The sequence below is a fragment of the Hylobates moloch genome, unplaced genomic scaffold, assembly GCF_009828535.3.
Source record: "Hylobates moloch isolate HMO894 unplaced genomic scaffold, HMol_V3 SCAFFOLD_8, whole genome shotgun sequence".
Lineage (NCBI taxonomy): Eukaryota > Metazoa > Chordata > Mammalia > Primates > Hylobatidae > Hylobates > Hylobates moloch.
Window position 1 is genome coordinate 82,208,245 of NW_026652283.1, and position 27,472 is coordinate 82,235,716.

Genomic DNA, 27,472 nt, shown 5'->3' on the forward strand with positions numbered 1-27,472 from the left:
ACTTGGGGAGGTGGAAGCAGGAGGATTGCTTGGGCCCAGGAGTTTGAGACCAGCCTAGGCAACAAGTTGAGGCCCCATCTCCCAAAAAATAAACAAAATTAGCCAGGCGTGGTGGCATACACCTGTGGTCCCAGCTACTTGGGAGGCTGAGGTGGGAGGAAGGTTTGAGCCAGGGATTTCGAGGCTGCAATGAGCTGTGATCCACCACTGTACTCCAGCCTGGGTGAGAGAAGAGACCTTGTCTCAAGGAAAAAAAAAAAAAAAAAAGAGGGAGACAAAGCTAACTACATAGAGAGAGAGAAACCTAACTACATGAAAAATGTCACTAGAAAACCCTGGGAATGAGCAATATTCAGAAGCACAAGTTTTCCAATACAATGTCATTTCAAAATCAGAGTCAAGAATTCATATGTCTAAAAGACGAGTAGAAAAAGCCTCCATCTTCTCTCCTGAAATAAAATGTTGGTATGGCATCTGTACATTCACATCCCTGCCCTCTGTGCTCAAGAATGACACTAAGGACGCTTTGTTCCCTACTCTGCTTCATACCATCAGCAGGGCAGGTGAATAATCTGACAGGATGTAAAAGCATGGCTTCCACCAATAAACAGCTGTGTTAGATCTCAGCTGATATAATTTGTGCTATGGGCAAATCTCTTAATAGCTCTAAGCCCCAGGGTTTTTTACATCTGTAAAATGATGGCTTAAAAATGTTTTTATTTGTATAAATTTAGGGGTACATGTGCAGTTTTGATACATGCATATATTGCATAGTGGTGAAGTCTGGGCTTTTAGCGTAACCATCATCCAAATAATGTACATTGTACCCAGTAATTTCTCATCCCTCACCCCACGCCAGTCTCCATTCATTCCACACTCTATGTCCATGCATACACATGTAAAATGATACCTTTGATAGGGAACCTCTACAATTCTCTTTTTTCTTTTTCTGAGACAGAGTCATGCTATTGCCAGGCTGCAGTGCAGTCATTCAACCATGGTTCACACTGCAGCCTTGACCTCCTGGGCTCAAGCAATCCTCCCACCTCGCCTCCCAAAGTGCTGAGATTACAGATGTGAGCCACCGTACCCAGCCTATAGCTCCTTTTAATATGATTATTCTAGCTCTATAATTAACCCTGTGTAACTCACTGTACTATACACAACATAAAAATGGCATGCATCAACAAGCCCTTACTTCATTTCCTCATATCCTTCTCCACCTACTCTTTCATCACAAAGCCAGTGGTGACAACAAATTAGGCAAGATTCCAGATTCAAATGTGTAGCTCTTGAAGCCAATTTCGTGAAAATTGTGTGCCTACATTTAGTGGGTAACACAAGGAAATATTCTAATACTGTACCTTTCACCCATGGAAAAAACATTTCCTTCTGAGGGCTAAATTATCAGAGCCAGGTTCGAAACCTCAGCAGGGGCTTTGGGAAAATGCTGAGAAGACTAATGCCAGCAGATCTTTCAGGAACCATTTATCAGCAGTTGCAAAACAAAGGGTGTGTGTCTATATAGGGAGCTCCTCTCTCCTTTAAGCTTATGGCCCTGTGAATAATACTCAGGTTTGGTGACCTCATTCTGCTGTCACTCAAAAAGAAAATAAATGTGTGAGATAAAGGGAGAGCAGAAATATATGAATTTCAATGCCTTACAGAAGCATAGGGGAAAAAAGTAAATATATAAATCTGGCTCCAAATCTCATGAAGAAGAAGAAAAACTCATTAAATCTAGCAAGTGTGCCCAACTGGCTAGACCAAGAGGAATCAGACAATGCTTCCTGAGCCTTGGGCTCCTGGCAGCCCAGAGCAAAGGACACGAAACTCAACTCTGGGAAGAGGGGATGAGAGCGTCCATGGACACAAATCTCTCTACCTAGGCCAAGCCTTATGCCAAGAAGTTTTGCACTACAATCCTCATAACTTTTAAGATAAAATGATTTGCCAAGGAAAAGGACCATGGACTTTTTCTCATAACAGTTTCAAGCCATGGGAGATACAGAATGTGATTTTTTTTTTTTATGAATATGTTACTCTTTTCTGTCATGCCTCTATCTCACTATCCGACAGGCTTCCAATGAGTTTAAATTTCAAATATTTCCCAAAAGGAAATTAAGCCTAGGTTCAAGTGTTGGCAGTTAATTTTGAGAATGTGGCATGCCTGCTAATATTTATTTTCATGTTCTCCCTAAAATTCAGGAAGATAGAAAAGATGACACGCCATTAAGGATAAATACAGTAGACCTGAGGTAGATTAAGTCATGTGGTAGCAGCCGAAATCAGTTCATTTACCGTCAGTGACAGAAGAGGCAACAGGAGAGCATGAAAGAACACCTGACCCCGAATACGGAGACGATGAGTCTAGTCCCAGTGCTGCTTAACTCAGCCTGTGACTTTGAATGAGTCCCTTCCCTTTCTGGGCTTTGGTCTTCATTTGTAAAGTGCAGGCTAATGAATTAGTGCAGTGGTTGGCAAAGTCTTTTTTTTTTTTTTTGAGACAGAGGCTCACTCTGTCCCCAGGCTGGAGTGCAGTGGTGTGATCTTGGCTCACTGCAACCTCCGCCTCCCGGGTTCAAGCGATTCTGCTGCCTCAGCCTCCTGAGTAGCTGGGACTACAGGCCCGTGCCAGCATGTCCAGCTAATTTTTGTATTTTTAGTAGAGATGGGGTTTCACCGTGTTGGCATGGATGTTCTCGATCTCTTGACCTCGTGATCTGCCCGTCTCGGCCTCCCACAGTGCTGGGATCAGGCGTGAGCCACTGCGTCCAGCCGGCAAAGTCATTTAAGGCAATGAACATTTTGTCCAGATAGAAATCATTCAAAGTTCATCAGAAGCTAAAACAAATTCAAAATGGCAGGTTGAACACATGAATTTATCTCCACTCCTTCTAGAAACTCCATTAAGTTATTATTAACAAATATATACTACTGGCCGGGCATGGTGGCTGATGCCTGTAATCCCAACACTTTGGGAGGCCGAGGCAGGCAGATCACTTGAGGTCAGAAGTTTGAGACCACCTTGGCCAACATGGTAAAACCCTATCTCTACAAAAATTCAAAAATTAGCCAGGCATGGTGGTATGCAGCTGTAATCCCAGCTACTCAAGAGGCTGAGGCAGGAGAATCGCTTGAACCTGGGAGGCGGAGGTTGCAGTGAGCCAAGATTGCGCTACTGCCCTTCAGCCTAGATAACAGAGCAAGACTGTCTCAAAAAAAGAAAGAAAGAAAAAAAATACACACACACACACACACACACACACACTACTTACTGAGCATTTACTACATGATTATTTGAAGTACATTAACTAATTGAATCCTCAACACTCAAGTAGGAGGTGATGTGCATTTTACAGACGAGACAGAGAATCACCAGTGTTTAAGGAAGCTGCTCATTTTCACAGCTAACAAGTGGCAGACCCAGAACTCAAACGTAGGCAGTGTGGCTGCAGAGTCTGTGTGATACTGCCTTTCGGACTGATGATCAAGGAACAGCAAAGCTCTGAAGGAAAAAGAAGCAGAGAGAGACAGCAGATTAGAAGAGTCAACAAAATTTTAGAAGACGAATGAGTAGTAACTGACTTAGAGGATACTGAGTGTGGCAGATGGCAAGCCACTGAAGAACCCCCTCCAAAATGGAACCATTAGAGGTACCAGTTTCCTCTGAAGTTGTGAGCAAGAAGAAGGGCCGAAATCAGGAAGTACTGGTCCCCCTCCCCAGACAAGCAACTGCAGAAGACTGGAGGTTTACTCTTCAGACAGGATGAACAAGAGCCTCTGGACCTGGGTAACCAGGGCACCACCGAAGACAAGGAAGTGGCACCATTTAGGGGGATTAAGTGAAAGTCTGCATACAGAAGGGAGAACCTCCAGCCCTCTCCTACCATAAGGCTCTCAGAATAACAGCCAGGCTTATACCACCTAGGAAGAAGCCTGGAGGAAGATCTACGGACTTTGAACACATCCCACAGAAAACGACAGGTCCATCACCCTACAACCATGGCTGTCAGAACGTGGTCCCAGACTAAGAGTAGCATCACAGGGGAACCTGTCAGAAATATGAGTTTTCAGGCCCATGCCAGACCGAATGAATCAGAAATTCTGGGTGAGGTCCAACAACCAGCGTTTTAACAAGGCCACTAGGTGATTCTGATGTCCACTAAAGTTTGAGAACCACTGCCTGACAGGTAGCCCCCCAGTCAATAAAATATCTCACACCGAAAAGCTTCCAACCAGTTTTTCAGTGTCTGTTTACTTGAAAAACACTGTGGAGTCACCAGAAAACTGAAGAAAGACTTTGACAAGAAAGAGAGACAAAACAGATTCCCAGGACAGCTCTGGTGGCAAGTAGTGAAATGTGCAGAGCCTGGTTTGCACGCCCTTTCCCCGGTTCCACCATATTGCTACAGAGCTACTCCTTGGGCTCTACAATAAAGTTTTCAAAGTCAGTGAAGTAAATGCTCTCTACAGTCCCGTCCAGCTCTAGCCCATGCCTTTATACTAGTCCTTCCCACTGGAGGCTTTTTATTAAAGAGTGAAAAAAATAAATATACTGGTCCTTATGTTCTAGATCCCTGAAGCTAACATAGCAATTCAGGCTGACCGTCTCAGTTGAAACTACGTCTGATTTTTTTTTTTTTTTTTTTTTGAGACAGGGTCTCACTCTGTTGCCCAGGCTGGAGTGCAGTGGTGCGATCTCGGCTCACTGCAGCGTCTGCCTCCCAAGCTCAAGTGATCCTCCCACCTCAGCCTCCTGAATAGCTAAGAAAGACTAAAGGTACACACTACTACAGCTAATTTTTTGTAGAGATGGAGTTTCACCACGTTGCCCAAGCTGGTCTCAAACTCCTGAGTTCAATGCAATCCACCTGCCTCGGCCTCCCAAAGTGCTGGGATTAGAGGCGTGAGCCACTGCACCCAGCTATGTCTGATAATTTACTTGTCCCTTTGAATGAACAAGCAATATTCTGCTAAAAGATTACTATGTTCAGTATCTGCATTAAATGTACTATTAATACTTTATGTAGAAGTATCTGTGACCATCCCACGCTGCCATGCCCTTTTTGATTCCCTGTGTCTTATAAGATTCCCCTGGTTCACCCTTACAGCCTAAATCTTTTTTTTCCCCCAATAGAGACGGGATTTTGCCACGTTGCCCAGGCTGGTCTCAAACGATCCACTCGCCTTGGCCTTCCAAAGTGCTGGGATAATAGGCGTGAGCCACAGTGCCCAGCCTACAGCCTAAATTTTAATCTAGAAATTCACACCTATTACTGCTTTTCACTAGTCTCTATTTACACCAAGTGTTGCTGCCACACCTGGATCATTTTTCTGCTTACAAATTTCTGGTTGCCTTAACATCTTCCACCATGTAATCACTGTGGACAAAAACTTCTAATTTACTTTTACTTCCTCTGTTTCCTTTAGTCTAGTTCATTTTTTCTCAGTTCTCTTGGTTCCTCTTTCCTATATGAGAAGATCTCACGCCTTCTCAGATCACTTCACTTCTCTCCTGGAAAAACAACCTCCTTCAGGAGGGGTTTAGAATGATGAAAAGGGCTGGGCTTGGTGGCTAACGCCTGTAATCCCAGCACTTTGGGAGGCTGAGGTGGGTGGATCAGGAGGTCAGGAGCTCAGGACCAGCCTGGTTAACATAGTGAAACCCGGTCTCTCCTAAAAACACACACAAAAATTAGCCGGGCGTGGTGGCGGGCGCCTGTAGTCCCAGCTACTTGGGAGGCTAAGGCAGGAGATTGGCTTGAAGACAGGAGGTGGAGGTTGCAGTGAGCCAAGATCATGCCACTGCACTCCAGCCTGTGCGACACAGCGAGACTGTGTCTCAAAAAAACAAAAATAAAAACAAAAAAACCGAGGCTTACAGAGATTAAGTAACTTGCTCAAGGTTACAACTAGGATTTTAATCCAAATCCTTCTGCTTTCAAAGCCATACTCAACCATCCTACTCCACCATCTCCAGAGGTCTGACTCAACTATGTTGCAGAAGAAAAGTTTCCTTAGCCATGTAGAAAATAAGAAAAGCAGGCTGGGTGCGGTGACTCATGCCTGTAATTCTAGCACTTTGAGAGGATGAGGCGGGCAGACTGCTGAAGTTCAGGAGTTCGAGACCACCCTGGGCAACATGGTGAAACCCCGTCTCTACTAAAAATAGAAAAAATTAGCCAGGGGTAGTGGTGCATGACTGTAGTCCCAGCTGCTGGGGAGGCTGAGGCAGGAGAATCGCTTGAACCTGGGAGAGAGAGGTTTCAGTGAGCCGAGATAGCGCCACTGCACTCCAGCCTGGGCAACAGAACGAGATTCCGTCTCAAAAAAAAAAAAAAAAGAAAAAGAGCAAAAGGATCTCTGCATAGTTTTACTTTTTCTTTCTTTTATTTCTTTGTGTGTGTGTGTCTGTGTGGTGTGAGAGAGAGACAGAGAAATAGGAGAAATAGGATCTTGCTCTGTTGCCCAGGCTGGAGTGCAGTGGTGCGATTACAACTTACTGCAGGCTTGACCTCCTAGGCTCAAGTGATCCTCCCACCTCACCCTCCTGAGTAGCTGGGACTACGGGCACAGGCCACCATGCCCAATTTTTTATTAATTGTAGAGACACGGTCTCCCTATATAGCCCAGGCTGGTCTCCAACTCCCCTACTCAAGTGATCCTCTCGCCTCTCAAAGTGCTGGGATTACAGGTGTGAGCCACTATGCCTGCCCTGTTTGTTTTTTAAACAGGGATCAGCCACAGATGCTGAGAGCTTTCCAGCCAAAGCCCAACAGGGAGCCCCACTCATCATCCCCCCAGCCCGACGTCTCCACATGGTTCGGTGGCTTGGCCAGGGAGCAGCACAGCATGCCTCTTCCACATGAAAAGACCCAGGCACAGGAGGGAGGCTGGCTCTTGCGACCAGAATGCTTATGGGGAACAGGTGGTTAAGATATCTTTCCCTCCTAATATCAGTCAGCATCCCTCTCCCCACGCGGCCAGTAGGCCCAGCCCCGGGGACCTTTGTGGTGGCGGTGGTGGTGGTGGTGGTGGTGAGTGGTGCCTTCCAGTGTGGGGCAGGGTGGCTTCCCACCTCAAAAAATTTCCAGATCAGATTTTAAAAGCTCTTAAAAGACAAAGCAGTAATTCAACAATTAAGGGCAATGATTCCTAAGGAGAAGCCTTCTCTTCTACAACAGCACAGCCAAGTTCGACAGGCACAAAGAAATATCTGTAGTGACAAGAGAGGGTGCTTCAGTGGTGCCCATCAGCATGTGGAGCCGGCCACCGCCCCTGCCTCCATAGAAGGCAAGTCCATTTTCTCTCGTCTGCATGACAGAAAAAGGAGGCTGTCACCCCAGTGTCTCCCACTCCAAGGGCCTAAGCGGCGCACCTCTCAACCTTTCCTTCCAAGGGCTGAAAGGTTGTCCTCTTCCTCTCCCCACTCGGCCCCGATCCCCTTTTGCTCGGCACCTCTCTCCCCACTACTCGGCCCCCCTCACACCTCTTCTCCCCACCCCTCTCCCTGCTAGACCTCTCTTTCTCTGTCCCCCGCCCCTTTTTACTCCCCGCTCGACCCCTTTCCCCTCACCCCGCTGCCGCCCAGTCCGCGGTACCTTGAGGGTCACGTCGCACAGCTTGCCCTGCCGCCGGATCTCCTCCATGACGCCGTAGCCGCGACTAGGCAACTCGGACACGGAGAAGTGCACCAGATCCTCCAGCTCCTCCGCACCGTCCTCCACCATCTTCCCCCGCCGCTGCAACTGCGCAAGCCTCGCCGGCCGGCTAGACACTAACCAGGGCGGGGCAGTCGCGCACGCCGACAGCCGCTCGGAGCGCAGAGCAGCAATCGGACGGGCCTCCGCGGCCGCCGTAGTTGAACCTCTTCGGCGCCGGAAGCCCCGCCGCCCCGCTTCCTGGTTCATGTGCGGCCTTCGTTCCCTCGCTATCTCGACCTTGGCTTCGCATATGCATCTGCCGAAGTCTTTCTAGATCAATCGGCCCCATCTCTCGTCTTCCCGATTCGGCCATGACCTCACCCGTATCCTCGACGTAGGACCTCGGACTTCATTTCCGCCACCCCCGACACTTCCGGAATCCCCGGAAGCGGCCCGTTGCCATGGCGACTCTGTACACAGCCAGGCAGCCCCGCGTGGGGAGTGTAGGTGGTTTCGGTTGCGGCCGTCGCGTCCCGGGAGCGTCGCTACCTGGTGAACGGTGAGCAGGGGCTGCTCGCCGGTGGGAGTGGGGAGATGGGAAAAGGGTGTGCGCCCGGACTGCCGAAAGTGGCTGGGGTCCAAAAACCGCTCTATCTGGGGGTTCACAGCTGGGTCGCTCATCTCTGAAACCCAGGCGAAGGAGGGCGCGACGTCGCGGGAGTCCTTTCAGTCTGACCGCGGCTTACGGTCTTCGGAGCTAATGTTCGTTGGTCCCACAAAGGGGTCCCACGTCGCGCCCAGGACATAGAGGCCGTGAGGCAGGGAGCCAGAGGTCGTCTGGACTCTTCTGCACTAGTCGGTTTTCGAACTAGAGGGGGCTTTGGGATCACCAGTCGGAGCCCTTCGTGTTACAGATGAGGAAACCTCTCCAGAGAGGGACCGGAATGGGTCCAAAGCCCACTGCCGCCCAAGCTCCACGCGGGGGTCCGGCATGTTGGGTGAGAAAAAGGAGAAAGTCTAGTTTTGCCTGCATCCTAGTCTTGTTCAGCCAAGGCCAGGTGCAGTTGGACCCAGTGTTTTGGATTCGGGTGTTGCTGCTGCCGCTACGGGTAGCTATGAGGGTTCCCCATGACAGCCCCTCATCTGGACGTGAGCACTGGAAGATAGGGACCCACCTGGTGCCTTCCACCCCACCAAACGCTCCCTTTCCTCTTGTCGAGTCTTCATGGGTGCTTGTTGCCAATTCTGTTCATTCCCACTAAAGACAAATGAGGAAACCTCGAGCTCCTTAACACAGAAGTCTCCTGGTGGCCATTCAGAGACTTGCTTTGTTATACTAGAAATATCAAAGGGTGGTTCCCCAAGGAGAGATATTCCCCACAAGGTCCTGAGGGAGAAAGGGAGGGGTCTGGGCGCCGTGGCTCACGCCTGTAATCCTAGCACTTTGGGAGGTTGAGGTGAGCGGATTGCTTGAGTTCAGGAGTTCAAGACCAGCCTAGGCAACATGGCGAAACCCTGTCTCTACGAAAAATACAAAAATTACCCGGGCGTGGTGGTGCACGCCTGTAGTCCTAGCTACTTGTGGGGCTGAGGTGGGAGGATCGCTTGAACCCAGGATGTGGAGGCTACGGTGAGCTGAGATTGTTTCACTGCGCTCCAGCCTAGGTGACAGAGTGAGACCCTGTCACAAAAACAAAACAAAACAACAACAACAACAACAAACAAAAAAAGTGTGTGGTGAGGTTCTGGATGTGGATTTTTGCACTTGGAAACCAAGTGTCCTCCTGGAAGGGCTGTGGGCTTGTGTTGGAGTTGTCAGGGAAGGGGAGTGACATCATATGCCCCTTGGGACTCTCTCAGTAGTGACTGAAGATAGACCCACATATGAAGATTCAGCTGCCCTCTGGCTTCCAGCCATTACCATCACCAACCACCACCATTTCCTGAACACCTACTTTGTGCTGGACTCTGCCCTGGACATTGTGAGGGGATGCAAAAGAGATAAAAAGCACAATCCTTGCCTTCAAGCAGCTTGTAATTTAATTTGGGAACTGAAACCCACTCAAATGAAACAACGTAAGAATGGTAACAAGCCGTATTTCAGTAAGTGCAAGATGGCATGGGGTCCCCAAATGTTTGGGTGTTAAGGGGCTGCTGAGTAGCAGGCTCACAAGATGGTTGTGCAAAGGAAGACTTATTGCAGGTGGATATGGCTCCTGGCCTGCTTGGAGCCATGGTGTCAGCATGGGGAGGGCCTTGGGAAGCATACATGGGGTGACTGCATGTGCATGTGCATGTTGGCAAATAGCAGGGCAGAGAAGGGCCAGGCTCTGGAGGGAGAGTGATGCTTTTGCTTATCTGCTTTGTTTTGTTGAGACAGTCTCATGCTGTTGTCCAGGCTGGAGAGCAGTGGGTGTGCCATCACTGCTCAAGTGATCCTCCTGCCTCAGCCTCCTGAGTAACTGGGACCACATGCATGCACCACCACACTTGGTAAATTTTTAAAATTTTTTGTAGAGACGAGGTCTCGCTGTGTTGCCCAAGCTGGTTTCTAATTCCTGGCCTCAAGCAATCCTCCCACATTGGCCTCCCAAAGGCTGGTATTACAGGTGTGAGCCACCATGCTCAGCTGAGGTTGATGCTCTGAACTGGCCTGTGCTACTCTTGTGCAGGGGCTTCTGGGAGGGAGGCCTGGGCACCTGCTCCCAGAGCTCCCCTGCTTCTTCATGGTCCCTTTCGGAGCATACCCTGGATGGCATCTGTATTTCCCTGGGCAGGAGAATGGGCCCTTGGATGTGAAGAGTGGTTCCCCAAGCTTTAGAAATTGAGTGTGAGGCTGAGGTGGGTGGATTGCTTGAACCCAGGAGTTTGAGACCAGCCTGGGCAACATGTTGAAACCCCATCTCTACAAAAATGCAAAACGTTACCCGGGTGTGGTGGCATACACCTGTCCTACCAGCTACTCTGGAGGTTGAGGTTGAGGTGGGAGGATTGCTTGAGCCTGGGAGACAGGCTGCAGTGAGCTGAAATCACACCCATGCGCTCCAGTCTGAGAGAGAGAGTGAGACTCTGTCTGAAATAAATGTTTCACAAATAATAAATAAATAAAATCTGGAATAACTTTTGTCAGGTAACACCCATTGGACCTCTCGTAGATAATTTTATATAAAATGATCTGCCGAGGCGGGCGGATCACGAGGTCAGGAGATCGAGACCATCCTGGCTAACATGGTGAAACCCCATCTCTACTAAAAATACAAAAAAATTAGTGGAGCATGGTGGCGGGCGCCTGTAGTCCCAGCTACTCGGGAGGCTGAGGCGTGAACCCGGGGAGGTGGAGCTTGCAGTGAGCCGAGATCACGCCACTGCACTCCAACCTGGGTGACAGAGGGAGACTCTGCCTCAAAAAAAAAAAATAAAATAAAATGTTACCATTATTTAATGTACTTTTTAAAAAAGCAAGATAATCTAATTAAAAGTAGTCCCTGTTATACATGAGGGGTTTTTATGGTTAACATCTTAAAAGTTAGTTAGATTTTTTTATTTTTTTTTTATTTTTTGAGACTGAGCTTGCTCTGTCACCCAGGCTGGAGTGCAGTGGCATGACATTGGCTCACTGCAACCTCCACCCTCCAGATTCAAGCGATTTTCCTGTCTCAGCCTCCTGAGTAGCTGAGATTACAGGTGCTTGCCACTACACTCAGCTAATTTTTGTATTTTCTTTTAGTGAAAACAGGGTTTTGTCATGTTGGCCAGGCTGGTCTTGAACTCCTAACCTCAGGTAATCTGCCATCCTCAGCCTCCCAAAGTGCTGGGATTACAGGCAAGAGCCACCGCGCTTGGCCCAAGTTAGGTTTTTTTTTGTTTGTTTTTTCTTTTTTGAGACATGGTCTCACTCTGTCACCTCGGCTGGAGTGCAGTGGTATGATCAAAGCTAACTGCAGCCTCAACTTCCCCAGGCTCAAGTGATCCTCCCACCTCAGCCTCCTGAGTAGCTGGGACTATAGGCATGCATCACCATGCCTGGCTAATTTATTTATTTTATTTATTTATTCATTTATTTATTTTTTGGAGATGGAGTCCCTCTCTGTCACCCAGGCTGAAGTGCAATGGCACAATCTCAGCTCACTGCACCCTCCACCTCCCAGATTCAAGCGATTCTCCTGCCTCAGCCTTCCGAGTAGCTGGAATTACAGGCGTCTGCCACCACAACTGGCTAATTTTTGTATTTTTAGTAGAGATGGCGTTTCACCGTGTTGGCCAGGCTGGTCTTGAACTCCTGACCTCAGATAATCCACCTGCCTCGGCCTCCCAAAGTGCTGGGATTACAGGCCTGAGCCACCGCGCCTGGCCGCCTGGCTAATTTTTGTATACTTTGTAGAGATGGGTTTTCGCCATGTTGCCCAGGCTGGTTTCAAACTCTTGGCCTCAGGGGATCTGCCCACCTCGGCCTCCCAAAGTGCTAAGATTATGGTGTGAACCATTGCACCCAGTCAAAAGTTAGTTGTTTTTAAAGCCAAGCCATGCGCTTGTAGTCTCAGCTACTTGGAAGGTTGAGATGGGAGAATCACTTGAGCTCAGAAGTTAAAGGCTAGCCTAGGCAACATAAAGAAACCTTGCCTCCAAAAATAAAACAATGAAATAAATGTTAATTTTTTTTTAAATACTGAACATCGGCTGGATATGCCTGTAATCCCAGCACTTTGGAAGTCCAAGATAGGAGAATCACTTGAGGCTGGGAGTTCAAGACTAGCCTAGGCAACATAGTAAGACACCATCTCTGCAAAAAAAATGTAAGAAAACTAGCCGGGCACAGTGGTACGCACCTGTAGTCCCAGCTACTGGGGAGGCTGAGGCAGGAGGATCACTTGAGCCCGGGAGGTCAAGGCTGCATTGAGCCATGATAGCACCACTGCACTCCAACCTGGGTGACAGGGTGAAACTCTGTCTCAAAAAAAAAAAAAAAGTATGTATATATGTCCTATGTCTTCCTTTATTTATACTACTATATATATATATATATATGCACACACATACACACACACACTGGAAGAAAATGATGAGAATATAGTTAGGTTTTAGGAGAGCAAGAGGAGGTAGGGGACTGTCTGTGATATTTTTTCTCAATATAGTAAGAGAAGAAAGAATATTTATTATGGACCAAATATACTTCTAGGGCATCTATTTCTGATCTAGTTAGTCTATTGGAGATGAGGGTGCTGTATCTGAAGCAAGATAAGTTAATGAAAAGAAAATTGTTTTAATGTATTTCATAGTAAGTATTTTAGAAGAAAATATAATAAATGAAGGAAAGCATAAGTGGACTCATCATCTTAGATGCAGAACATTTCTAGAAATGACATCTAAGATTAGGCCACTAAAGGAAGCATTCTTTTTACTTTGTATTTCAGTCTCTCTGGGGTCATTGGTGGAAAATGGCAAAGCAGTCTGTGAAGCAGAAAGTGCGTGTATTTGTTGAGCAGTGTCTTGTGGGTAGAACACTGAAATGCTGAGGGGTGAAAAGGAAAACTGGCTTTCAGGGAGAGAGGGAAAAATGGACTGCTCATCACTCTTTTCTGATCTTCTTAATGAATGACCCCTCTCCTCTACTTGTTATTTGATAATGACTGTTCAAAATTTCATGTTCCCTTCTTTTTAGCTAGAATGGGTACTAGGAAAAAAGTTCATACATTTGTCCGTGTCAAACCCACTGATGACTTTGCTCACGAAATGATCAGATACGGAGATGACAAAAGAGTAAGTGCGATGTGTTTGCCTTCACCTGACTGGGCCTCTCTGTCCCACCTTGCTATAGTGTGACTGTATTTCCAAGCAACCTTTGAAGGACCAAGACAGAATTGGACAGGATCCAATGGACTCTAGAGTCCATCAAATCCAAACCACCCCCTCACAATGCTGCTAATGAGGAAATTAATAAAATCCCATCTTTAATTATCTTTTAATAATTTTACCTTTAATAAATTAATAAGTTTACCTTTACCCTCGTATCTGACACAGAAAAATTGACATTTGTTCACATTCATAAAGCTTTCTAGTGATTGATGTGTCATTGTATAATCTCCCACGGAGTGCAGTAAGAATATCTTGAGTTCATTACTGTTTAGCTTATCAAAACAGCTGGAGAAATACTTATCAAGAGAAGTGGAAAGATATATCCATCCCTATATCCTCCCCCTGAGAATGTTTCTGAAGGCTTAGGACAGTGTGAGAGTGTTAGATATTTTCATTCAGCAAACAATTATGGGCCTACTCTGGGCAGCATTGAGACATTCTTCAAAGGAAAAATTTAAGGGCAAACTGCCCAAGCCTCACAGGTCCTAGCGGTCAGAAAAGAGCTCACATGCAGCCCTATCAAATGTGTCCTGCTGGACATGGTTTTCAACGAACACAGAAGCACAGAGCATTTAATGTGTGAACGGACCAAGTCTTTCTTTCTTTTTTTGTTTGAGACAGAGTCCCATTCTGTTGCCCAGGCTGGAGTACAGTGGCACGATCTTGGCTTACTGCAACCTCTGCCTCCCAGGTTCAAGCGATCCTCCTGCCTTAGCCCTGCTAATAGCTGGGATTACAGGCATGTGCCACCATGCCTGGCTAATTTTTGTATTTTTAGGAGAAACGGGGTTTTGCCATGTTGGCCAGGCTGGTCTCGAACTCCTGACCTCAGGTGATCCACCTGCCATGGCCTCCCAAAGTGCTGGGATTACAGGTGTGAGCCACCGCGCCTGGCCAAGTCTGTCTTTCTTGATCTTAATTTTTCTCTCTGTAGCCAGGTATAGCTCCTGCATTAGGGCAGTCAGTGTAAGATTTCAGCAAGAGTCTTTACATCAGAAGTTCTCATCAAGAAGATTGGAATCTACCATTGACCTTACCCAGTATGTCCCTAAGCCAGCTGCTACCACAATGGCTTACTATGAAGGGGCATGCATCTAAAAATCTGCTGATGACGCCCTCAATTTACTCTTAATTCCTATGTCTGAGAAGTCCATAGCCTTCTCTGTGGCTTTCATTTTATCATCACTCACTTTGGCTCGTAGCGTGTGTGCGGAAGTAGATGTTCACCATAATGCAGAGCTGAGGGAGGCCTCACTGCCAGCAACCAGGGCAATGGGGCTGGAGCCCAGGCCTCTGTTACCAGGCTCACTATTCCCTCTGGCATAATTCAAGGCCTCCCTATGCTTATGCAATCTATCTAAAACTTCTTTAATAAGAACATGATAAATTTGACCTCATATCATAGGTGGGGAAACCAAGACAGACAGCACCCTGTGATCTAGGGTTAGAGGTGCTAAAACTAGGAAGTGCTCCACTCTCCTGATCTTTCCACCTCCCTGCAGGAGCTCTCTTCTCCCATCCCAAAGAATTCATCGGAATATCAGCCCCTACGCGGGAGTCCTCATTCATCCTACAGTTCACTTCCTCTGTTCCCTCCAGATTAGGCCTTAGCTGTCAGTGATTTTTTTATACCCATTTTTGAACAAAAAACATTTTTTTCTTTCTCACTGTTTTTTCCTAGAGCATTGATATTCACTTAAAAAAAGACATTCGGAGAGGAGTTGTCAATAACCAACAGACAGACTGGTCGTTTAAGTTGGATGGAGTTCTTCACGATGCCTCCCAGGACTTGGTTTATGAGACAGTTGCAAAGGATGTGGTTTCTCAGGCCCTCGATGGCTATAATGGTAACTTAATTAACTGTTGTCTCATGTAAGAACCTGAGGAGTAAGAGATGCAAATATTTTATGGTGAATAAAATAAAACCTCACTTACTATCATTTGTATGTTTGTCTGTCTCCATGTTCTTACGTTGCAAAACTTACTGTTTGCTTGTTGACATTGTGGGCATGGCTTGATCCAATGTGCTGGGATTCTACCTTCATAGGAAAATTAAAAGACTGTGGCTCTCTATAGGTCACAGGGGTTCAATTATCCTGTTTCAAATCTCTCAAGTATTAGTTTTGAAGATGCGTCTTTATGACGAATTTGATGGAGTCCAAACATTTGTCTCTCAGCTTCCTGCTAGGAGCTATTTTCATGTATTCTACCAACACAATCAATGTACAGTTGATATTCTAGTATAGGATTGTATAAAAGAATATATCACAGTTTGTAGACTTTGCCATCTGGTGGCTGCTGAATAGGATATTCCCTGTTTTGTAAGTTTAGGTTTTATATTTAAAAGTGCATTGAGTGTAGATGCTGTAATTTATCCTGAATATGATATGTAGATGTGGTCCCCACTGACTTAAGGAGGTTCTCTTTTGGTTTTCATGATGCTCTGAGGGGATTGTGACCTTGAGGAGGTGAAGACAGAGGAACTAAGGCCCAGGGAGATGAATAGTCTTGAACACTGGTGCTGTGGAACCACAGATGGGCTCTGATTTGCAGCTGAAGTGACTCCTTCCTGTTCATTTGTGTTGGGTTAATAGACACCATTTCTGGCTCCAGCTCAGATGCTGAATCAGGATCCCTTGTGTAAAACCTGCTACCAGTCCCAAGAACTAGAATGTCTGTGTGACGAAGGCAAAAAATTTCCACAGCCCAGCATTGCCTGGGCGGATCTGCCATGTAAATGCCCATGGGCAGTCTGTGGGATGGGGTCTGGCTCAGGCTGCCCATGCTAAGGGGAAGAACAGATAGGAGCTGGAACTCAGGGTGACTGCATGGTTTGCGTCCCGGAGCCTGGTGGTGATGGTAGACCTAAAAGGATGTTGATAAGTGCAATGAAAGTCTTCCCAGGGTGGGCAGTGGACCAGATCAGGGCCTGATCATGGTGGTACATTTCTGGAAGTGACATGGAACCAACTAGGAGCCCTGTTTGATCCTGCAGGAATTTGTAGTCTGCAAAGAATTCTCACCCTTGACAGAAAATGCCCTTTCCACTCCATCTCTTCCTGGAGATTTTGAAAGACCCTCTTTGCCTCTGTGGGGAATTTGATGCCTCCTGCCAACCCTGAGACCCTGGCAGTTCATAGCTGTGCTAGAGAAGGGCTGGAGTCTAATGCTCCTATCTCCCTCCTCATCTTTTTAGGAAAAGTTCCAGTTCCTCTGTACCCTGAGATTCCCTGCCCTTCTCAGAAGCCCTAGGGCCGGATCATCTCTTGGTGGAGGGAACAGCAGAGCATTGTGGGGACCGCAGATTCAGGGCACATGTCCTTGTTTTGACCACTTTTGTCCCTGTTCCCCTGCCCACTCATCCTCTTCCATGGTGGAATTCCTGATGTTCTTGGCTGCTCCCACTGGCCATCTTCATGCAAAGGGCCCTGGCTGGCACCAGGCATGCTGGGGGAGGGGAGAATTATCCTTGGAGCTATTTTCCTGGATGTCACCATGTTTTGAAATGTTTGCAGGCACCATCATGTGTTATGGGCAGACAGGAGCTGGCAAGACATACACCATGACGGGGGCAACTGAGAACTACAAGCACCGGGGGATCCTCCCTCGTGCCCTGCAGCAGGTAGAGAGTGGGCCCAAGGGTGGGATGCCACACAGGTTCCCTCTCTCTGCCATAGATGTTACTGACCCCAGGCCAGCTACTAGAGACGGTGGGGACCAGGCCTCAAAGGAGTTGCAGTGGATACTGGTACTGGAGACAACATACACAGGACTCTGGAGTCGGTAGAGTCAGGGGCCTCAGGAAACCAGGAGGTTGGGTGTCAGACTCTGAGCCATACCCACACTGAGCGTGTTTCCTCATTTGGGAAGGAGGGAGTCAGGCATGCTAATCAGCCTCTTGCTGCTCCAATGGTCTGTGATCCTGTAATTAAGAATTTGGAGGTCCTAATCATTCTCCTTCCTGGTTTTAATGAGGGGCATATAGACCCTTGCAGAGCTTCCTTACTGGCCTCCTCTGGCTTTTTTCACCACCACAGCCCCTGAAAGATCAAAAGCAAGAAGGAGGGCATTACTTGAGCTTTCAGGACTGTGTCAGCCTTGGGGGTCTCAATAGCATAACTGAAGATAGGACAGAAGGGCCTTACTTTGGGCCCCACTAGCCTGGGATCTGTAAGGACCCTCTGGTCAGAGGTAGGAGGCAAAAGACTTTCCCCGAAAGCATCTTGGCAGCTTTACAGCCCTGTCCTATAAGTGTTATAGGACAGGGTTTTTTGCAGCCCTGTCCTGTAAGAAGTATAGACATTCCTCTAGTATGTGAACCATCCATGCTCTTGTTTTTGGAGCAATATCCTTAATATCCCACTGTCAAAGCTTCAGTATTTCAGCATCTTAGACTTTAGTAATCTAGCCCAGTGCTACTAATAGAAATATACTGTAAGTCACATGCAAATTTGAGTTTTCCAGTAACCACATTTAAAAAAGCAAAAATAAACAGATGAAATTAATTTTAATGATATATTTTATTTAACTAAATATGTTTAAAATACTTCCACATGTAATCAATATAAACTTATTGAGATCGTTTACATTCTTTTTCTCATACTAAGTCTTTGAAATCCAGTACATATTTTATACTTGGGGCACATTTCAGTTTAGGCATAAATATTATCGGAAATGCTTGATCTGTATTTAGATTTCATAAAATGTTGAAAAAGTAGATTTACATACCCAAGTTGTTCCAGACATACTTAAAGTTTACCAATAACTGAATTGCATCAGTTTTTAAATCTAAATGTAATGAAAATTACATAAAATTTAAAATTCAGTTCATTTGTACTAGCCACATTTTAGGTACTCAGCAGCCCTCTGTAACTTGTGTCTACCATTTTGAACAGAACAAGTCTAAATTCTTAGAGGAAGGCAGGACCTCAGGAATTATCCCTTCCTTGATAAGCACTGGGGAGGGAATTAGGAGTTGAGAAGGCTGAGTTCTGGCTTTACTTCTATCCTTACTAGATGAGTGACCATAGACAAATTATTTTATTTGTTTATTTATTTATTTATTTAGATGGAGTCTCACTGTCACCCAGGCTGGAGTACAGTGGCACGATCTCATTTCACTGCAAGCTCCGTGTCCTGGGTTCAAGAGATTCTCCTGCCTCAGCCTCCAGAGTCTCTGGGACTACAGGCACACACCACCATGCCCAGCTAATTTGTGTAATTTTAGTAGAGACAGGGTTTCACCATGTTGGCCAGGATGGTCTCGGTCTCCTGACCTCGTGATCTGCCCACCTCTGCCTCCCAAAGTGCTGGGCTTACAGGTGTGAGCCACCGCACCCGGCCAACAAATAATTTTATTTCGTGGTGCCTTCCACAAATAGGTATTGCTCCTGCACTGCCTCAATCACAGAGATTTATATGTGGATGGAATTAAATAGATTTGAAAGAGGCATATAAATGATGAGACTATAAAATAAGAAATCCTCACTCCAGAGTCCTTTCCACTCATTATGCCTCTACTTTTTGAGATGGTTCAAGTGTTAGCCAATCTGATGTCAAGCCTCAAAAACCTACAAGATGATACTAAATATCACCCAATTCCTTTAGGATAAGAATTATTCTATATGTCTTGATGTTCCCTTCTGAGGTAAGAAGCCCCCCTTATGCTAGCTGGCTGTTGGAGTTCTGCTCTTGGTGACTGCTGTACAATCTGTCATCTAGGTTTTTAGGACGATCGAAGAACGCCCCACACATGCCATCACTGTGCGCGTTTCCTACTTGGAAATCTATAATGAGAGCTTGTTTGATCTCCTGTCCACTCTGCCCTATGTTGGACCCTCAGTCACACCAATGACCATCGTGGAAAACCCTCAAGGAGTCTTCATTAAGGGCTTGTCAGTTCACCTCACAAGTCAGGAGGAGGATGCATTTAGCCTCCTTTTTGAGGTGAGATAATAAAACCTGAGGGTTCCTTTCCTTCTCTCCCTCCCTCCCACCCTCCTTCTCAGCTTTTCTTTTTCTTTCTTTATTTTTTATTATTATTATACTTTAGGTTTTAGGGTACATGTGCACAATGTGCAGGTTTGTTACATATGTATCCATGTGCCTTGTTGATTTCCTGCACCCATTAACTCGTCATTTAGCATTAGGTATATCTCCTAATGCTGTCCCTCCCCCATCCCCCAACCCCACAACAGTCCCCACAAGGCTACAGTAACCAAAACAGCATGGTACTGGTACCACAACAGAGACATAGATCAATGGAACAGAACAGAGCCCTCAGAAATGATGCCGCATACCTACAACTATCTGATCTTTGACAAACCTGACAAAAACAAGAAATGGGGAAAGGATTCCCTATTTAATAAATGGTGCTGGGAAAACTGGCTAGCCATATGTAGAAAGCTGAAACTGGATCCCTTCCTTACACCTTATACAAAAATTAATTCAAGATGGATTAAAGACTTAAATGTTAGACCTAAAACCATTAAAATCCTACAAGAAAACCTAGGCAATACCATTCAGGACATAGGCGTGGGCAAGGACTTCATGTCTAAAACACCAAAAGCAATGGCAACAAAAGCCAAAATTGACAAATGGGATCTAATTAAACTAAAGAGCTTTTCTTTTTCTTTGTTCTTTTTTTCTTTTTTTGAGACAGGATCTTGGTTTGTCTCCAAGTCTGGAGTATACTGGCATGAACATGGCTCACTGTAGCCTCGACCTCCTGGGCTCAAGTGATCCTCCTGCCTCAGCCTCCCAAGTAGCTGGGACCACAGGCGCATGCTACCATGCCTACTTAATTTTTTTTTTTTTTTTTTTTTTGTAGAGACAAGGTCTCGCCATGTTGCCCAGGCTGGTCTTGAACTCCTGGGCTCAAGCGATCTTCCCGCCTCAGCCTCTCAAAGTGCAGGGATTACAGGCAAGCTACTGTGTCCAGCTAGTTTTTTACTTACTTTGATTATCAGAATGGAAATTAATATATGCACATTTAGCAAGTTCAGATAGTGCTGAAAAAAATATATAGGAACAAAAAAGAATTTTATTTCCTCTTCCTTTCCTGTTACATAAATAAAAAGAAAAAGAAAAAATGATTCATGCATAATCTATTTTTTACATAAGGCAACAATAATGTATATTTTAGCTCATTTCCTTCCAGTCTTTTTTCCTGTGCAGTTTTTTCTTTACGTAGTTGAAATGATTCTTATGTCCCTTTTTTCAGTTAATATTAAATTACGAGCTCTTGTATGGAAAAAAATAAGGCCGGGTGCAGTGGCTGATGCCTGTAATCCTAGCACTTTGGAAGGCTGAGGTGGGTGGATCACCTGAGATCAGGAGTTTGAGACCAGCCTGGCCAACATAGTGAAACCCCATCTGTACTAAAAATACAAAATTTAGCTAGGTGTGGTGGTGGGTGCCTGTAATCCCAGCTACTAGGGAGGCTGAGGCAGGAGAATCACTTGAACCCGGGAGGCGTAGGTTGCAGTGAGCCGAGATCGTACCATTGCACTCCAACCTGGGCAACAAGAGCAAAACTCCTTCTCAAAAAAAAAAAGAAAAGAAAAAGAAAAAAATAAGAATTAGCATGCTTACTATACAAAAGCTCTTAGAGCTAGGTGCGGTGGCTCATGCCTATAATCCCAGCACTTTGAGAGGCCGAGGTGGGTGGATCACTTGAGGTCAGGAGTTCGAGACCAGCTTAGCCAACATGGTGAAACCTCATCTCTACTAAAAATACAAAAATTAGGCAGGGCACAGTGGCTCATGCCTGTAATCTCAACACTTTGGGAGGCTGTGGCAGGTGGATCACAAGGTCAGGAGATTGAGATCATCCTGGCCAACATGATGAAACCCCGTCTCTACTACAAATACAAAAATTAGCTGGACGTGGTGGCGCTAACTCCCAACTACTCGGGAGGCTTAGGCAGGAAATAGCTTGAAACCGGGAGGCGGAGGTTGCAGTGAGCCGAGATTGCGCCACTGCACTCCAGCCTGGCAACAGAGGGAGACTCCATCTCAAAAAAAAAAAAAAATTAGCTGGGAGTGGTGGTGGGCACCTGTAGTCCCAGCTACTCGGGGGGCTGAGGCAGGAGAATTGCTTGAACCCGGGAGGCAGAGGATGCAGTGAGCTGAGATTGCGCCATTGCACTCCAGCCTGGGTGACAGAGCAAGACTCTATCTCAAAAAAATAAAATAAAGGCTCTTAGAAACCAGTCAAATGCGCTGGCACAGTGGCTCACGCCTGTAATTCCAGCACTTTGGGAGGCCAAAGTGGGTGGATCACTTGAGCTCATGAGTTCGAGACCAGCCTGGGCAACACAATGAAACCCCATCTCTACCAAAAATACAAAAATTAGCCAGGCATGGGGGCGCATGCCTGTGGTCCCAGCTGCTTGGGAGGCTGAGGTGGGAGGATCACTTGAGCCCAGGAGGTAGAGGTTTCAGTAAGCTGAGATCATGCCACTGCAGTCCAGCCTGGGTAATAGAGCAACACTCTGTCTCAAAAACAAAAAAGAAATCAGTCAAGTGTATGTTATTCTTTTAGAAGTCATATAGGCTAGGAACTGTTTATTTTTTTCTGTGAGTTCTCACTGTGTTGCCCAGGCAATGGGCACCTGTGCAATGGCTATTCACAGGCATGATCATAGCGCCTTCTCACAGCATAGCAACTTACTTCCTCAACGTCAATAGCAGGAACTTTTTTTAAGGGCCAGAAAGACAAGGCAAGGCCAGGCGCGGTGTCTCACGCCTATAATCCCAGAGCTTTGGGAGGCCGGGGCAGGCGGATCACTGGAAGTCAGGAGTTCGAGACCAGCCTGGCCAGCACGGTGAAACCCCCTCTCTATTAAAAATACAAAAAAAGAAAGAAAGACAAGGCAAGAGGGTGCTTCAGAAGGGGGACTGAAGAGTAAAGGCGAATGACCTGGTGTGATGGCTCATGCCTGTAATCCCAGCACTTTGGGAGTCTGAGGCAGGAGGGTTGCTTGAGCTCAGGAGTTTGAGACCAGCCTGGGCAACATGGCGAAACCCTGTCTCTACAAAAAAAATATAAAATATTAGCCTGGCATGGTGGCCTGTACCTGTGATTTTAGCTACTTGGGAGGCTGAGGTAGGAGGATCACTTGAGCCCAGGAGGCAGAGTTTGTAGTGAGCCAACATCATGCCACTGCACTTCAGCCTGGGCAACAGAGTGAGAATGATCTCAAAAAAAAAAAGAAGAAGAATAAAAATGAAGTGACCCCTTATATTCTTGGTGAATGTCACTGGATTTGTAGAACAGGCCTGATCACAGGCTATATAGCCTCACTACTATGAGCTATAGAGGTATGGCCACAGGGGTCTGCTAGGCTTGCTCCACAGCCTCAGGCCTTCCCTTTTCAGCAGGTACTCTCCTCTGCCCAGGGGGGCTGTCCCCCACCCTCACTTTGGGGCTTGTTCATAGCACTTCTCATCAGCATTAAGGAGACATCAGTCTATCCCTCAAGGACCTTTTTCTCCAAGAACAGCCATTTCCACCACACCACCACCCTGTCTCTACAAAAAATTCCTTTGTAAGTATATTCTGGTCATAAGGCCTCCTCCTGTAAATTAGAGGTAAGGGCCTACTGTCCCTTTAAAAATACAAATTACTAGGTCAGGCACAGTGGCTCATGCCTGTAATCCCAGCACTGTAGCAGGCCGAGGCGGGCGGATCTCTTGAACTCATGAGTTCCAGACCAGCCTGGGCACATGGTGAAACCCTGTCTCTACAAAAAATACAAAAATTAGCCAGGTGTGGCAGTGCACGCTTGTAGTCCCAGCTACTCAGGAAGCTGAGGTTGGAGGATGGCTTGGGCCCAAGAGGCAGAGGTTGTAGTGAGCCGAGATCGTGCCACCACACTCTAGTATGGGTGACAGACTGAGATGCTCTCTCAAAAAAAAAAAAAAAAAAGGAGAACACAAAATAAATAAATAAAAATAAAATTATTATTTTTTTAAAGTAATACATGCTCACTAAAAAAAACCACAAAACTGTATAAAAAAGAAAAAATAACCTATAAACCCCAACCCAGAAGCAACTATTATTAACATCTTATTAGCAGAATTCTGCTTATTTCTTCTATGAATGCTTTTGCATTCCTTAGATCATGCTATAATATGATTTTGGATTCTACATTTCTCTGTTATTAAAAACTATGTGTCAGCATTTTCCTGGCTGCCCAATATTCCATTGTACACATAGGTCATTCCCAAATTGTTGGACATGCAGGTTGATTCTGATTCAATATTCATAAACATTTTTAAGGCTCTTGATTTTTATTGTCACTTTGCTTTCCAGAAAGCTATACCAATTCACACGTCCCCAGCAGCAGGTGAAAGTGTAGCTGTGGACTCCAATTTGACTCCCTTTCTATTAGTTCATAAAAGAGTTTTGCCTGGAAGGCCCAGCTGATCTCAGTGATACGAGACCACTTGTGTAGCTATTGGTATAATTGAAAAATGACCCAAGTGCCTTGTCGTTTTAGTTTTTCGAAATGTTGCCTATGATTCCTTTCCTCTTCAGGGTGAGACCAACAGGATTATAGCCTCCCACACTATGAACAAAAACTCTTCCAGATCACACTGCATTTTCACCATCTACTTAGAGGTAGGTGCAAGCTCTTTGATCAGCCCAGGTGGGGCAGTCAATTCCCATGGGGCCTGCTCAGTCAGAAACTTCTCCCTGTAACAGTCTAACTTCTGCTTGGATGTTTTGTAGGCGCATTCCCGGACCTTGTCAGAGGAAAAGTACATCACTTCCAAAATTAACTTGGTGGATCTGGCAGGCTCAGAGAGGCTGGGGAAGTCTGGGGTAAGTGATGGGGGCTGGAGGTTGCTACTCAATAAGCCACGAGCCCTTTTTCTGGCATAGTGCCTGCACATCTGGGCCATGACTCATTGGATATTTGTGAACACAGTCCTGAGCTAGGCGAAGTGGGACATGTGGGCTTGCTGGAGGGACAGGATTGGCAAAGAGGGAACGGCTATTACCTGGGGGCGGTTCCTACCTCAGAAGATTTTTGTTAACATTAAATGAGATAATGCCCTCTACATTCTTAGCAAAGTGCCTGGCACTCAGTGCTCAGTAAAATATTCCTTGGCGGTATAGCATTTCTCTGTGTGTGTTTTTGTTGTTGTTGTTTTGAGACACAGTCTCGCTGTGTCTCCCAGGCTGGGGTACAGTAGCACAAATACGGCTAACTGCAGCCTTGACCTCCCGGGCTCAAGTGATCATCCCACTTCAGTGTCTCAAGTATCTGGGACCACAGGTACGCACCACCATGACCAGCTAATTTTTAAGTTTTTTTGTAGAGACAAGGTCTCGCTATGTTGCCGAGGCTGAACTTGAACTCCTGGGCTCAAGTGATCCTCCTGCTTTGGCCTCCCAAAGTGCTGGGATTACAAGCGTGAGCCACCACACCTGGCTTCTTTGTGAATGAATATGAGTATTCATATGAATATTTGCATGAGTATTTCAAATAAATATTTGTATGAGTATATTAGCACAAGTATTAACAAGAGTATTCAGATGAGCATTTGTATGTGCATTCATGAGTGTTTGTGTGAATATTCACAGGATTCTTTGCTCAAATATCTAGACAAGTATTTCAGTACATATTCATATTAGTGTGAATCTTTGAGTGAATGTCCATATGAATATTCATGTAAGCATTCACATTCGCATGAGCTTTCACATGAGTGTTCACATGAATATTTCTGAGTTTTGGTATTACCATTATTAGCCCAAGATGGAATACAATCGCATGACATTGAAAGAAGACCCTGGTTCTGGGAAGGAGGCGCTGACCTGACCACAGACTTATAGCATTTCTCCAGACCAGGAAGACTGCTATTCTTACTGGGGCAGCTGCTTTATTCCATCCAAAGTGGAACTGACCTTTGCTTTGTAGTCTGAGGGCCGAGTCCTGAAGGAAGCCACCTGCATCAACAAATCACTCTCATTCCTGGAGCAGGCCATCATTGCCCTTGGGGACCAGAAGCGGGACCACATCCCCTTTCGGCAGTGCAAGCTCACCCACGCTCTGAAGGACTCGTTAGGTGAGGGGGTACAGTTGCTGCCCAGGGAGGAGGGTCTGTGTCTTTGGGGAGGGACAGGTTTGGCACATCTGCCACTGGCGATAACAGAATTGCTCCCTCCTGGTGGCATGGATTCACCTGCAGCACATTCACAGTGACTTCAGACATCTGGAAAGGCAGAATCAAGCGCTGTGCCCAGAACACACCATGCTATTCACTCCTCAGAACCTTCCTTAGGCTTTTTACCTGTACTAGGAATACCTTCTCTTTTCCCCTTGTCCTGAGGGGACAGCTGGCAGAATCCTTCACAGCCTGAAGACTTGGGGCGAGGGCCTCTCTCCCATGGCGTCTTCCCTTCCCCTGCAGCCTCCTGTACAGAGCAGCAGGGGCTGTGTCTTATCATCCCCATGGCCCTAGGCCTTTGTGTTGAGCCTGACAACACAGTCACTAGTGTCTGATTGTTAACTGAGTGCCACCCTGAGCAAAGCTCCAACTCATACCTCCCTCTCCTGTCCCTGCCCCTCCCTGCCCTGTATCATCTCTCCTCTGCTGTTTTCTCCTGGATCCTCTTTTAGGTACATCTGCTGGCCTCTCTTTCTCTCTTCCCCTTACCTCCCAGCCTCACAGATGTGTGTGTGTTCTCTCTGACCCTGTCTCAGTTCAGGCTGCTATAAAAAAATACCATAAACTAAGTGGCTTAAACAACAGGCATTTATTTCACATAGTTCTGGAGACTGGAAGGTTCAAGATTCAAGTGCCAGCAGATTCAATGCCTAGTGAGGGCTCTCCTCCTGGCTTGCAGATGGCCACCTTGTCGCGTATCCTCACATGGAAAGAAAGAGAGGGCTCTGGTCTCTTTCCTTATAAGGACACTAACCCCATCATGGGGGCCCCACCCTCTGACTTCAACTAAACCAAATTACCTCCCCCTCCCCAAGTCCTCCATCCAGATACCATCACATCGGGGTTACAGCTTCAACATATGAATTTTGTAAGGACAAAAACATTCAGTCTTGACCAGGTGTGGTGGCTCACACCTGTAATCCCAGCATTTTGGGAGGCTGAGGCAGGAGGATCACTTGAGGCCAGGAGTTCAAGACCAGCCTGGGCAACAAAGCAAGACCTCGTCTCTACTGAAAACAAAAAAAAATTAGCCAGATGTGGTGGTGTGCACCTGTGGTGCCAGCTACTTGGAAGGCTGAGGCAAGAGGATCGCTTGAGCCCAGGAGATTGGGGCTGCAGTGAGCTGTAATTGTGTCACTGCACTACAGCCTGGGTGATATAGTGAGACCCTGTTTCAAAGAAAACAAAAAACATTCAGTGTATAACAGACCCCATCAACTCCTTTGGAGCAGAAAAAACACACGGTTCATAGCCCTTCTGTGTCTTGCTTTCCTCAGGGGGAAACTGCAATATGGTCCTCGTGACAAACATCTATGGAGAAGCTGCCCAGTTAGAAGAAACGGTATGTAAAGACAGTCAATGAAACCAGATTGGAATCCCCCTTCATGGGTGCCAGGGCAGGGTAAGGCTCCAGGCTGGCTAACCTGGCACAGTGGCCATAGACATTGTCAAGAGTGGAAGGATCCGGGGGTGAGTCTGAGCCACAGTTGCTGAGGGGGCCCAGAGCCAGGATCCACACACCAAGCACTAAGCTGTGTGGAGGAAGAGGGCCAGCCAGCAGGCAGGCTCAGCATGGGGGACTGTGTGAGGACGGAGGCTGAGAGCCGGCTTTGTGAAGACAAGGGCCACATTTCCTGGGGTGCTGCTCCTGGAATTGGGATCGAGAAGGATCGTTGGTCACTTGTTCTTTATAATCACACATGTTTAAACATCTTGAAAACCCCACAGGGTTCCAGGCTGTGGTTATAAGGCCAGTATGAGCAGATGGTATTAAGCACCTGCCATGTGCGCCA

General features: G+C 46.5%; 2 protein-coding genes across 16 annotated transcripts in view; one reads left to right on the plus strand and one right to left on the minus strand.

Moving 5' to 3' along the window:
* Positions 1 to 7,915, minus strand: part of KLHL18 (kelch like family member 18) — a 63,391-nt gene extending 55,476 nt beyond the window's left edge. For 2 of the 4 annotated variants that reach the window (XM_032161764.2, XM_032161763.2), the window contains exon 1: positions 7,605 to 7,915. In XM_032161764.2, the coding sequence (XP_032017655.1) occupies positions 7,605 to 7,913 (309 nt within the window). In that variant the 5' untranslated portion in view covers positions 7,914 to 7,915. Of the gene's footprint in view, positions 1 to 3,278; positions 3,494 to 7,604 lie in introns of those variants that run through there. The other 2 variants (XM_058442481.1, XM_032161767.2) reach the window with 2 other exon arrangements.
* Positions 7,916 to 8,057: 142 nt separating this feature from the next.
* KIF9 (kinesin family member 9) overlaps positions 8,058 to 27,472 on the plus strand; it is a 49,646-nt gene continuing 30,231 nt past the window's right edge. For 8 of the 12 annotated variants that reach the window (XR_009214495.1, XR_009214496.1, XR_009214497.1 and 5 more), the window contains exons 1-9: positions 8,108 to 8,205; positions 13,310 to 13,403; positions 15,181 to 15,346; positions 17,015 to 17,121; positions 19,221 to 19,445; positions 24,043 to 24,126; positions 24,238 to 24,330; positions 25,430 to 25,577; positions 26,957 to 27,021. Coding sequence is in view for 9 of the 12 variants with exons in the window: in XM_058442475.1 (XP_058298458.1) it covers positions 8,108 to 8,205; positions 13,310 to 13,403; positions 15,181 to 15,346; positions 17,015 to 17,121; positions 19,221 to 19,445; positions 24,043 to 24,126; positions 24,238 to 24,330; positions 25,430 to 25,577; positions 26,957 to 27,021 (1,080 nt within the window). In the remaining 3 variants the exon portion in view is untranslated. Of the gene's footprint in view, positions 8,206 to 9,506; positions 9,750 to 13,305; positions 13,404 to 15,180; positions 15,347 to 17,014; positions 17,122 to 19,220; positions 19,446 to 24,042; positions 24,127 to 24,237; positions 24,331 to 25,429; positions 25,578 to 26,956; positions 27,022 to 27,472 lie in introns of all 12 variants that reach the window. The other 4 variants (XM_058442476.1, XM_032161753.2, XM_058442477.1 and 1 more) reach the window with 3 other exon arrangements.